At 41.8% G+C, this 13,526-nt stretch overlaps 1 protein-coding gene across 1 annotated transcript; it reads right to left on the reverse strand.

Moving 5' to 3' along the window:
- Positions 1–432: 432 nt before the first annotated feature.
- On the reverse strand, positions 433–5,687 carry drd4b (dopamine receptor D4b). The gene is made up of 4 exons (XM_062549314.1): positions 4,958–5,687; positions 4,323–4,435; positions 3,546–4,201; positions 433–1,615 (listed from the first exon to the last, which is right to left on the reverse strand). The coding sequence occupies exons 1-4, from the start codon at positions 5,246–5,248 to the stop codon at positions 1,413–1,415; spliced, it is 1,263 nt and encodes a 420-aa protein (XP_062405298.1). The 5' UTR covers positions 5,249–5,687; the 3' UTR covers positions 433–1,412.
- Positions 5,688–13,526: the final 7,839 nt, after the last annotated feature.

Consider the following 13,526-nt stretch of genomic DNA (forward strand, 5'->3'; position numbering starts at 1 on the left):
TTCATCTATTTCATCTATTATTCAATAAAAAACTTGTGGCAGGTTCTCCCAAGCAGTCATTAAGAAGTGCACTTTCAACATATTAGGTTAAACCCAGTAGGCACAATTGCACTCAGTATTTCTGTCTCAGAGTGGTTAGGTAAATGAAAGCTATGAGTTCAGTTGGCCTGCTGGTTCTCTTATTCCAACAGGCAAATTCATGCTTTGATAAAGGACTGCTTTAGAGATCACAGAGGTTTTGATGAATATTGGTCTTCTATCTGCAAATCAAAATATTTTTCTTCTGTCCTTTTTATCCCAAACTTCAATGCTCAAACAAGGTGTCAGTGGTCTCTGTCTCTCATACCAGTTATTAGTCTAAGTTCATTGAAACATTATGATGAATGTATGAAATTGAAGAAAGGAATGTTCTAACAGAAAAGAACAGTTGGATTTATGGTCCAATTTATTAAACCATTCCATGGCACTGAATAAATAAACAATTTGTTCAGGTCATATTTGACTTCGTGTCTTCCAAAAGTTTTAGAATTTAAAGTTTAGGAAACAACAATGAAAAACAACTTAACTTGATTTTGTTTTCATTAAATCTTTCACAGGATCTTCATCAAGTACAGAACTGTTTACTGTTACCATTGTCAAGAACTGGCAGAGAGAAATATAAACTGCAGTTTTTTCCCCTACAGTTAATTATGTAACAAACTGTAGCATACTATCATGCAACTATACATAAATATAGTTTCATAGACCAGGCTGGTGATGGGATGGCAATGCATAATAGATTAAACAGTATGATGTGTTTTATATGAGCAGTTGAGTATTGAATATTATAGCAACATCCTATAGTCTGTGGTGTTTTATCTCTACTGTGAATACTTAAAAATACTTGTTTGGGTACAGCAGGAGCGTACACTGAAGAATCAAGTCATGTTCTTACAGCAAAACTAATAAATCACTATGAATCAGTTCTTATGTATAGTGTCCAGCGTCCATGTGTTGGCAACACTTTTCTGGTGCGTTTTCTTGTTTCGAGGGGAAAACATCATATTAATGGATAGTTTTCCACATAAAACGTGGATGAGCGAGAGAACAATAGGCACCTTTTAACAAACAAACTTACATTCTGCTGTCACAGACATAAAAAAATAGTAGCAAAGGTAGAATGGGTGACAGATCTGTACAAAAACTAAATATATTTATCACGTCATGCAGCACTTGGCCCACAATGGCCCATAGTATCACATAATGCAGTCACTTCATTTCAAGAATTCAATGACAATATGTGCGCCGTACAAAAGCAAAGGAGCAGAATAATCATCACACAGCTGGAAGATCTGGTCCACAGTGCTGCATAATGCAGTCACTGCAATTTCAAGGATGCGGAAACATTTTTGCGCCGTTCATCATTTCTCCATTCACCAACAGGTGAGCACAAACTTGCGGAAGAACTTCCTGAACTCTGTGTTGAACACTGTGTAGATGATGGGGTTGAGAGCGCTGTTGACGTACCCCAGCCAGGTGACAGTGCTCATCAGGTAAGGGGAGATATCACAGGACTCACACATGGCCCTGGTGGTGTGCACAACGAAGAAGGGCGTCCAGCAGAACAGGAACGCACCTAGAAACCAATCGAGGACGGGACAACAGGTATAAATGTTGGACAGGTCACAGGTACCAGATTTTGACATCTTTCTCAGAGTGACATTGCTAAAAAAAATACAACTAACTTCACGTTGCTCTACCGAACGACCCACAGGCATACCGTTTGTAAAAAGAAAGACTGACTGTGTATAAATGAGGTGGTAGTAGACATATCAGGCATTTAAAGGGTCACAGTCTAAGCCACTACCGCTGCTCATGTGACCACGTGCCACATTCCGACACAGACACAGCGAGCTCATCACCTGAGACCTGTTAGCACCTAATGAGATAGCCAGGAGGACAAATGCACACCCAAGCAAAGGTGTTGCCCAGGAGATTATCATGAGTAAGGACACACGCTTCTCTTTTAAAGATCTGAATCTGAATAAATAACCTAAAAAGCATCTATGCCACAGCATTCAGCATCTGATGTTGCAACACTTCCTTCCTGCTCTTCCTTAACAACAGCCAAGTGTTATACAAGCCAGTGTCTATAGTCAGAGAAGTGTTTGCACAAGCTACCACCATCTAATGTGTTTGATGAAGTAAAGCATAACAGCTCATGTGGACAGTCTGGCTCTTTACTTGGCTGTAAAGTTAATTACTATGCATCTAAATGTACTGTTCACTGTTATATCATGCCATGTTACATATTTTATGATGTCCAAGGTACACCTTGAAGATATTGCTGCTGCTGTGAAACTCCAGGCATCTACTCCACTTAAATATTCTGTTGGAACAAGCTCTTAAAATAAGCATGAGCACACTAGACAGTGAATGACAGAGTGAATGTGACATGGAAGGTGGTATTTTGAGGACAAATGATATGGCAACATCCTCTTGCAAGTTGCAACCCAACAACAGTTAGACTACCTGGTGTAAACCGAGTGTTAAGTAGATATATCTGATGATCCCCTAAGCTGTCACTGATCACTGTCTACTAGTGGGCAATGATACTTTCACTGTGATACTTTCTGTGGCATCATGATACGTTCACTGGATTTCACATGAGAGTCAGCATTGTTACTGATGTCTCTTAGTATCCATGTATTGAATCACCACGGGGCACAAGTTTATGGGGTTTTTTTGCTTGGTTTTTTTTTGTAAGAAAAATAATGTTCAGAAACATTACAGAAGTCAATTCTGTAATATAAATTCAGAAATGTGTGATAATTCTCTTAAGTTACACTGAAAAGTTCAAGTAACCCCCAAGCTTTGAAACGTCTGAAAGTGTAACATTAGATTACACGACTATACAAAGATTATGTGGTAATTGGATTTAAAGATTAAGCCTATAGTTAGCTATGTGTTTGGGCATTAGGACAAATGTGAGTGTCAGTGTTGTGTGTCACTTATGCACTTGTGTTCACTCTTGTCAATCTTTGGTTCTGTGCCCCTGCCTGACCTTACAGTATTTCACTAAAGCTCACTCACAGTTTATTGTGGACATATTGTCAGATAATTCAGCTACACTTAAAGTTTACAGTTTTACCATGCATTGCAATTTTACCATGCCGGGTCAACCAATGCTTTCTTTGGGAATGTCAGGTAGTGGAGAGAGGAATAACGTTTCTCTAAAAGAGAGTTACTATCGATATTGAATTCAAAACAGGCCCTTAAATTTAATTGAGCTATGAATGCATCAGGAGCCTACACTCCTTTTCATAGGCAGTCATCAGTCTAGTGTGTCCACAATCACATAGTCTCAGTCTAGTGTGTCCATGTATATGGTCTCAATCCACATACATCTCAGGTCACAATTAAAAATCCCACCTGTTCCATAGTATAGAAACCATACTTGCAATGATGCCTGAAGCCAACCATCTTCTTTTAACAACCTAACTTCTTAATCTACAAACTAGTAACTACTAAATAACAACCATATGAGTGAATCAGCCTTTACCTACCTACAATCACCGGCAGCACCTTCATTGCTTTCCGCTCACGCCCGTTCAGTTTGGCCCCCTTCTTCTTCCTGCGCGGCGAGGGGCTGTATGTGACGTCCGGGTACGACACTGTCTGAATGACACTGTTCCTGTACTTAAGGGGCAGCGGGAATTCTGGGGTGGTCGACTCTTCATTGTCCTCCATCCTCGCTTGGGCCAGGTCCTTCTCAATGACCCGGGGCAGGCGTGGTGGTTGCACCGGTTGAGGTTGAGACGGAGACCGAGGCTCCTGCTTCTGCAGCTGTGTGGCCGAAACTGAGGGCTTCTGGACAGTCGCCCGGGCCGCGGGCGCCTGTAGGGTCCGGCAGGTCTGGATGCTCTTGAGCAGCCGGGCCTTGCGGGCTTCCTCCCACTGGCGCAGGCCATAGAACATGCGGCAGTACAGCAGCAGCATGATGGGGCAGGGGATGAAGAAGGAACAGACGGACGAGTAGACCACGTAGTTGTCGTCCTCTAGTTTGCACTCCGACTGGTCGCGGTCAGGGACGTTGTTTATTCCAAAGAGAATGGGGGAGGCCACAGCAAAGGCCAGTAACCAGGTGCCGGAGAGAAGAATGATCTGCCTGTTGTCAACGTGCTTACGGTTGTAATGCAGAGGAACTGCAACAGCAATGAACCTGCCGAATGAAAAGTAGGCATTTTAAACACATCCACTGCAACAGCTCATGATATAGGAGGATAGACATGTTTAAACACAAATGTGTGTGTGTGTGTGTGTGTGTGTGTTGAAATTCCTACCTGTCCAGGCTGATGGCACACAGGTTGAATATGGAAGCCGTACACAGCATCACATCCATTGTCATCAGCCCATCACAAACCATCATGTTCAAGGACCAAATGCCGCCCTGAAACTGAGAGGAGCATTGAGTAACTCAATCAACTCAACAGATCAGACCAACTAATGCATCAGGCACCTGCTTTCCTATCTTATTCCTGAAATGTGTAATGTGCGAAACAGAGAACATTATTTAACTCCTTCGGAAAACCTACAGTACATAGCCTACAATAAAAGTTGCAATTTGGAAGGACCAGTAGTACCCTGTGCCAAAATTGAACATAAGGGGCAAACAATTGCCAAATGATGTGATATTACATTAGCCATCTCCCAAAGAAATGAAGGGCCATTTAAACTAGTTTAAACGTCACTTGACGGGTTACAGTAGAAACAGATAAGGCATACTGTATGACGCCTGTCCCACGGTTACTTGACCCAGTGAGATACTTATGTTGAGCCAGTGCCAAGTTACTGATCCTTTCATGGTGTCATCTCCAGTGATCTGAAAACCATGTCCTTAATCGAAAGGTTGTTTCATTTAGAGCAGAAATGTAGTATGAAATGTTGTACTGTTGTCTAACATTTTAAGGATGCTTACCTCAGAATAAACATACAGTGGCAAAACCAACACAGCCAGCATCAAGTCTGCAACAGCCAAACTGACAATAAAGTAGTTTGTTGTAGTTTTTAAAGCCTTTTCCGTGTAAACACTAAGGCACACAAGAGTATTTCCACCAATAATGACGATTATTAGCAGTATCCCAAATACAAGAACAGGAAAGTTATAATGAACGTCAGTATCCTGCGTGCTGCAGTTAGAATTTGTAACGTTAGTGAGCATCGCTGTTCTCTCCCTCGTATGGACCGATGACCACAAAAAAACTTTCATCCAAGATGCCAGGCAAGATGATCGAATAGTGAGGTCTCATCTATGTCTTACACGGTCATGGTGCATGTTTTGAATGTTTACTATTTGAAGTCCATTGCGTTCTCCAAGGAAAGTCAAAACACAGCCACCAAGATCTGCCTCCAGAAGCGCGTATCCGCATTGGCACCTTGGAACAATTAAGGGACCCACTGAGATGATATTCCTTAGAATGTAAAATCTCAGTGAGTCATGTCGGAGTCATATCAGGGAATAAACGATTAACTTGGCTGAAGTTTAAATCGGTGGCTGTGCGGTGTCCTGACTGGAAATGCCAGAGACCGATATTCCGAAACCGTTTCTTGCATTGTCAACTCAATTGTCTACAGTTTCGTAGAGAGCGATCTTGGTTCACAGTGCAAAAAGTAGCAAACATCAGAGTCCAACAGAGAGGCATATTCCGTCTTCGAGGTGTTCTCCCGGTGCTGCTAAACTGAAGTGTTTGGCCACTAGTCCTGCGCCGGCTGAGCGCTTTTAAGATATTAATCTCTCCATTACGTACGGCATTAGGCGGCAAGCCTGGGCTTTATGTGGGTCCGTTCGTCGCTCGAAAAGTAAACAATACGCCCATAGTATGAGAGATCACACTACTGGCCATTGCTGTGATGATAGTTACATGCAACAAATACATTTGAATACATAATTACCTTAGTTCCCAAGTTTAACCTGGAAGGAAGCTATGTTTTTGGTCACGTGATGGCAAGGCCAAAGGTAAGTTGTAAATGGATGTCAAGGAAAGAACATAAGATAGTCTGAACATGTTCTAGAATTTGTAGAAATTGTTATTCTAATTCAGAGTCTTGCTTTTTCCTTACTGCTGTTTAGCTGATTTGATTGATCCTACAACTTCAGGTCAGATGAAGAGAAAGCTTGTCCCAGCTGCTTGTTCCATAGTAAATATTTTAAACATCTCTGGTCCTCAGCCTTTTGCAATGACAGCCTTTCAGACTCGAGTGACTCATCTACTCTAACAACCTTTGTCTATATTTTATACTGCAGCACTTCGGTTTCTAATAGGCTACCTTTGTGATGGAATTTGTCATTTAGTATCAAACTATAGCATACATGATGTTAAGACCTAGGCTAAGGCTAGTTTTTTTCAAAAAACAAAAACAGGACATGTTATATCACCCAGAATCAGGAGGCTCTTTCAACTCAATGCTGGGGAATCAAGAAGGGACCATTTGAGATCACTCTGCTCCTTAGGCTGCACAGGCACAGCAACTGTCAGGCGCGCATCTGCCTGGGCCCTCATTTGAATTGTATTAGTCCCAATGTTGCTGGAGAAGCCAACAGATGCTCCCCCAGCCATCCTGCCTGGGGACCGGAGGGGGGCACGTGTCAAAAATGAATTGGTGATAGAATTTTAATCACATTCATGCCCAGGGTATGACCAGAACATTTTGTAGCATCTTGCAAAAATGCATGAAAGGATCTTACAATTGAATGTTCTTACAATTAAATGTTCTTTCACCCCTAATGTGGCATAAGTTGCATCACCAGAATGGTAGCAGAATTGAATTATTGAGTCATATGATTTCAGGCGAGTTGCTTGACATACATAGCTTCCATGTCAAACGGGCAGCCTTACTATTTCTATGGTGTACGGACAGCAAGAATTGGGCACCACCTCTCTCTCACACAGTTCACCCTCACCTCACCAATTATCTAGCCTACACCTCTAAGTCTGCTGTCCAGAGAAAACAGCACCACCCTCCCAATCCTCCACACCATTAACTATGATCCCATCATCAAATTACTGCTGCAGGTAGCAGCACTGAAAACATGAACTTGTATGGTGGAACCTGTGAACTCCACATTTATTGGATTTGGCACGACCTGGAAAATCTGGGATTACCCTCTATCAGGCGTAATCAACGGAATGGACTGAGCTGTGTCGTGGCCTAGTGGACAGCACGAACCCCGAGCAAATATTTTTACCAAGTTTGGAAACAAAAAATGCTAATTTTCCCAACTGCTAAAAAACAAGCCTTTGATAACTGTCTGTGCTGCATTTTTCTTGTCATTAAAGCCAAATGTGTTTGGAGGACTTTTGAACCCAGCAGGTTTCTGAGCGAGCAGGCCATCACTATTTGTTCAATGATGTGCCTATGGGAATCTCATTAGTCTATGCCTCGTTGGGTCTGATAATCCAGAATAATTAACATTTGTCTGCTGCTTGATGTTGTAATCAGTGTGTAAGTGACAGGGCACAGTTCACGGAACTGTTTACACAGGTAATCCTGCATAGTCAAAGTGCCCAGGCAGGCAATGTGCATGTTTCAAAGACTCCAATTTTGTTTTTACTTGAAAATGACCAGAAATTGCAGTTTAATGGAAACAAATTTGCTCATCCAACACAAATTGGAGACACTCAAAAACCTTAATGCTGCATTAACTTTCGTTCTTCATTTAGCAGACATTTTTATCCAGAAACGAACCAAATGAGGATTATAAGATGTTTTGCGAAGGAGACATCAGGGAGCAATAGATGCTACCATTGAAAAAAGACATGAGACTACCAGATGATGAGACTGAAGAAATTGATGTACTAATCCAAGTGTAGTCAGGCAAGATGGAGGTGGAAGAGGGAGAAGGAGGTAGAAAAAGAAATGGGAGAAACAACAGGATACGTGCTTTTTAGTTGAGTATTGGCTTCCTCTGGGAGGAGTTGGGTCTTCAAGAGCTTCTTGAAGATAGAGAGGAATGCCCCTGTTCTGGTATCACTTGGTTGTTTCCCCATTAGGAGACTACACATGAAAAAAGTCTGGATATGTATTTACTTTTATACATTGTAGTTACATACTTTATTATACCTTTTGACATGTCTATTTCTTAGGAAAGACTGTAGGGTGTGACTGGATAGGGTTGAGGTTGGATGAGGGTGGGGTGGGAGGTTAGGTGTTTTAACTAATACTATACTACTATGTTATATTACTTATTTTACACTTTTGTACAACCAAGATTTGAACTTGTTCAGAATTGTGTTTTTAAACGTGTGAATGGGCAGCAAGGTGTGTGTATGGGCAGCTGTTCCACATGATGTTCCTTTAGAAGAGCAAAGTGGTCGAGGGCGTTGCATAAACCTTTATGAGAGCATTTCAGTAAGTGGGAGCAGACCCAGCAATCACTTTGTAGGCGAGCATTACTTGAATTTGACGTGGGCGGCTAAGGGTAGTCAGTGGAGCTCAGTGAACAGTGGGGTATTGTGCCCTTTTGGTTGATTGAAAACCAGACGTGTTGGCACGTTCTTGACCATCTGTGGTAGTTTCACTGCAGGAGCCAGGAGGCCCATAAAGAGGGCGTGTGGCGAGTCGAGTAGGCCAGCCCAGATAGCCTCGCTCTGTATGGAGAGTGGGGTGGCGGGTCGGGTCGGGCATGGCCTGATTTTTCTGATATAGAACAGTGCAAAACGCTACTACTGGGCAACAGAGGTCAGCTGGACATTGATTATGACGTCCACGTTTCTTACAACCTTCCTACGAGGATAAGGAGTCAGTCTTGATGTTGATGCTGTGATGCTTAGAGCAGTTTAGTTTGGAGTGATGTTTCATCCATATGGAGACATGGAGGTATTATAAGAACTGGAGAGAGGGACTAAGTCCCGCCCCCATTCATTTCAATGGCCGATGCTAGGCTAGCTACTTCAGCCAAAAAAGTTTGAAATTGGCCGCAGCCATCTTTGAGAAAATGGCGTTCCATGGGTGTCCATTTCCGTCACCAGCTAGAATGAGCCAATTAGGCTCCACGTTACAACGAGACAACATAGGTACATCGTTGATGAAGATTGGAGAGTGAGAGAAGGTGTTCGTGAACGCGCTCCTATCGTTACAGGCGCAAATGTATTTAATTATTTGAGTTGGGATGGTGGTGGAGAAGTTTGCCCCTTGTCTCGAAATCCTATAGCCTAATGTGATATTCATATGTCATGATATAATAAACATGGCGAGTCAATATTGAGCAAGAATTCACTTAGCATACACATAAATATGATCCCCACAGTAAATGCTTTGAACTGACTGTAGCCTAGGATGTTATGTGCGCAATAGGCTGTCTACCCGACGAAAATGACTCATAGTAAGTAGACATGGGATGTAAACGTGTGGATACCAGATATGCTATTTGTGCTGCACCCAGTGTGAATTTGCAGTTTAAACCTACATTTGTAGACAGACGAAATGAAGCCAACGCATATTATAGGCTTACCGGTAGAAGCGCGCATCCATGTGTTATGTTTCGAGCAGCATGCATTTTAAGTCTGCTGTCACTGTCGGAAACTTTTACCGTTATCTACTGTAGGCTGTGACCCCCAACGCTGCGTTGTTATTAACTAGGCTACAGGTCTGCAGCTGAGCGTTTTAAAATAGTTTTCCTAGCCTAGCCTACACGACAGCGAGTAGGTTAATAATTGGGTTTAGTTAGAGAATTTCTTCACATTTCCTAGAATGTCTTATCATACCTTGCCAACTCATACATAGTCTAATGCAAATAATAGTAACCTATTAGAACGACATTTGCTTTTTTCTTTTATTCACAAAGCCTGGTATAATGATAATGCACAGGCATCAAGTATCGGTAACTTAATCCTAGTCGTCAGTCATTTTATTTATGTCTTCTAGAATGCGTTATCAACATGGACGCGCGAGGACGCTCGTGCCGAAATCGAAACTCGTGCATGAGCTGAGACAGCTCGTGCATGAGCTGTCTCGTGCATGCGCTGGTGCCAGATATGGTACAACCATGGAACGCCATTTTTTCAAAGATGTCGGCGGCCAAATGACATGCTAACTGGCTGAAGCTAACCCTCCAAATCCTGACCCCCTGTATGGAGACAATCCGAGATCCAGGCCAAGTCCATGGAGTTGTCAGCCGTTAATGACAGGTAAAGTTGGGTATCAGCTGATATGACATAGTACGCAAATATTCGGGCCCAGTACAGTGGTCTATATGATGTGAGTGAGATGTGGCTGTTTATCCCAGACAACAGAGTTGTTTCAGTGGTGTGGCGTTGATTCAAATGTATTTGTTTTGCATGTAATTATGATCACAGCAATAGCCAGTTGTGGAGGTCATTCTATGAGAGGAATCCTGTGCTTGATATCCACTTGATATCTTCAGTGACCAAATACTTGATATCTTCAGTGACCAAATGTTCTCATTTTTACCAAATACAGCCCATGGGTTGTGAGTAATGTAAAGAGGAAATGACTAAGCACTTTTTTATCGAGAATTAGTGAGAAGACCGCCGACTAGGATACATGTAAAGGATTCGCCCAAAGAGGAGAGTGACTTATGAGTCTGATGCCTTGCCAATTGGCTTTGATGGCTCAACCATGATACCATGACAATGCAAACATGTAAGTGGTATAGGTATATCCTCTGTAAGGGTTTAAACATACCCATGTTTTAGTTCAAGGTTCAAGGTTCAAGGTTCAAGATACTTTATTGCCATTTATGTAAAAAACATATTGGAATTTGTTTGGTTATGTTAGGTTAGGTTATGTTCAGGCTGGAAATTAATTTGGACAATACAGTGGGTATAGGAGACATGAACTCTGGATATAATAATGGTAAATACCAAGTGACGGATTTGAGTTATATAACTTACCATAATAATAATAAAAAACTATGCTGACGAATAATTTCCTCGAGATCATCAGCTCAGCGTTTCTCCTGCTCTCTGCCATTGTCGTGGCCTCTGGGTCAGATCCGGAGCAGCCAACTTGTACTTCTCTAATTAATAGACGCAACACTGGGATGGGATTCCTCTTGTCAGAAGCATTTAAAAGATATGAATGGGTAGCTCTGACAGTCATTGCGGGATGAGACCCAGCCTAACCCTGTTCCATTCAACCCGGCACTCGACAATCTCTTGCCATCTCTGTTTGGTCTTTTCACTGTATTGTGTGACTGCCTCAAGCATATTCACTGTTTAAATAATTTTCACTCATGTGCGTCGAAGAGCAATTAGACTTTCCTCGTGTTGACAGGAATGGCACAGAAAAGAACAATGTGTACATACGCTGCTGTGTGTTTTTTCCACATGACTTGGTTTTCATCTGGGATACCGTGATAACTTAATACCATGGGTAGTTTGGCTTTTTTATAAAACAGACAGATAGGAGCAGGCTCTACACTTTTTTGTAATTTCTATTGTTAGAGTCCTGGAATTTAATTTGTGACTTAGTAACGGAAAAACAAGACTGCCCTTCGCATGAACTGGTTCTCAGAATATCTGGAAGAATCATTTAATGCAACAAACAACCCTCTCTTGTTTTCTGTTTGCCCTTAATGTGGATTTTCTTTTTAGCCAATTCATGGGTTTCATCAGGTCCCTTTGCAAAGGTGTATTAATCAAGCACCATGCAGTCTGCATTGATAATCAAGGTGCTTGATTTTATACACCTGGGGACCTGAAAGGGACCTGATGAAACCCATGAATATCATATCAGATATAGTACAGATTCATTCTCCACAGTATTGCTCTCCTGTAATCACTGTAGTACACATTGCAAGCACGTTGGCAGTTGACTCTGAGAGTGTTAAGAGGGTGTGCACATATCACATATGCACATATCAGAGTCATACGTTCAGTTCTCAAAGATTTACATACTGTAAGTGTGATTTGGCTGTCTTTCTTGTGCATTTTGTTTAAACAGAAACACAAACAATAAAACCCTGACCATCTAGAAGATGTCAGTTATAGTATCAATGGCATGTCGGTCGGATTTTGCCCATAGCTTCCATCTAGTCCACTTAGCTTCCATCTAAACAAAATTACTGGAGACAAAAAGAAATGCTTGTGTATACTGAGTCTTTATGCTATGCCAGTGATGCGGCAAATCACATGACATGTAACCCAATTGTGTCTTCCTGCATATAGAGCAAGCCTGCACTATTCATGACCCAACACCTCTCATACAGTACAGTATATACTGTACCATTGCATCACTACCACCAGCAACAGAAAACTCAAAGTGGAATATCGCAGGATCGCAAATAGCTCACTCTTCAGCGAGCTATCAGTCTCTCACACCCGCAGAATCTTGTCTAATTAGGAGAGGGAACAGGTAGTACATTTCTTTGCTGTGACTTTTGTGTGTTTGGTTGCGTCACACAGCTGCATGGATCACACATACAGTCGTGAAATACAGTTTACACGTGATTAGGTGACAGCTGTTAAAACACTGCCATAAACTCAAACACACGCACACACACACACACACACACACACACACACACACACGTCACATTCACATCATGTAGAAGATAGAGACAAGATAGTGTGCAGTGTGTGCACGCTTCTCCTGAGCTACTTGTAAAGTTCAAGTCAGTGTTAAGTCGTGAGAAGGGGCAGCCTGTGACCTGGCAACACACACAGCGCGCACAAGAAGAATCTCAGTGAGCATTAAGCAGCTTGGAATTATAGGCTGGTCAGTGAGGAGTATTAACCTGGTCACTAAAGGCCTCTTCATTGTTTTCAAACTGTGGACTATGGTCACTGCTGTGCCTGACGTCACAGTCACAGCTGTTTTCACATTATTTTTTAGCATTTTTTTTGTCAGTGTGAAACATTCTTTGAAGACACACATATTGCATCAAAGGGAAGCCATCAAGACAAACACTAGAGGGCGCCCTATGAGTGCTAAATGAACTTTGGTTGCTTTTTGTTGAGTAATAAAAACAAACTGCCAACAAAAATCCTTAAATCCTTGGATATTAATGGTACAATCCCTTATGAAGCAATATGGTCCATAAATAAGAGGGTGCTACATTTTAGAATAAAACGTTCACAATCCTCAATTCTGGGATTTATTTGTGGCTCCCAAACTGTCAGTGCAGTGAATCACATGACACCACTGTCAAGGGGAGGAGGCCTACAACAGATGTTGTAATATGGATTGGAGATGGACCAGTGCTCACAAGATAAACACATTTAAGCTTTTCTCTCATTTAAACTTTTCTCTAAACACATGACTCAGTAGATCATAATGGACAGTTTACATCAATAACCTCTAAGTCTTAAGTCTAAGTTACTGTAAGTTCCATCAGAATAATATCAGAAAACCTGGTAGCCATTTTAAACATGTAAGTATACATTTTTGCCAAATGTTTGGAAATTCTCCCCTCTGCTGGTCATATGTGCTCATAACAACCTGTTCTCGTCATGCTATGGTAGGCCGACTGTACCTCCATGCTTGTCACATGGATAGATTTTTTAGTGCTCCCAATCCTAAAAACA

The sequence above is a fragment of the Sardina pilchardus genome, chromosome 11, assembly GCF_963854185.1.
Source record: "Sardina pilchardus chromosome 11, fSarPil1.1, whole genome shotgun sequence".
NCBI classification, from domain to species: domain Eukaryota; kingdom Metazoa; phylum Chordata; class Actinopteri; order Clupeiformes; family Clupeidae; genus Sardina; species Sardina pilchardus.

Bases quoted from the DNA above. Each gene is read 5' to 3' on its own strand.
- drd4b (XM_062549314.1), bottom strand. From the start codon at position 5,248: ATGAAAGTTTTTTTGTGGTCATCGGTCCATACGAGGGAGAGAACAGCG. The intron at 4,436-4,957 runs GTAAGCATCCTT...TGCTCCTCTCAG, and splicing joins CACTGTATGTTTATTCTGAG to TTTCAGGGCGGCATTTGGTC. The intron at 1,616-3,545 runs GTAGGTAAAGGC...ATTGGTTTCTAG, and splicing joins GGTGCTGCCGGTGATTGTAG to GTGCGTTCCTGTTCTGCTGG.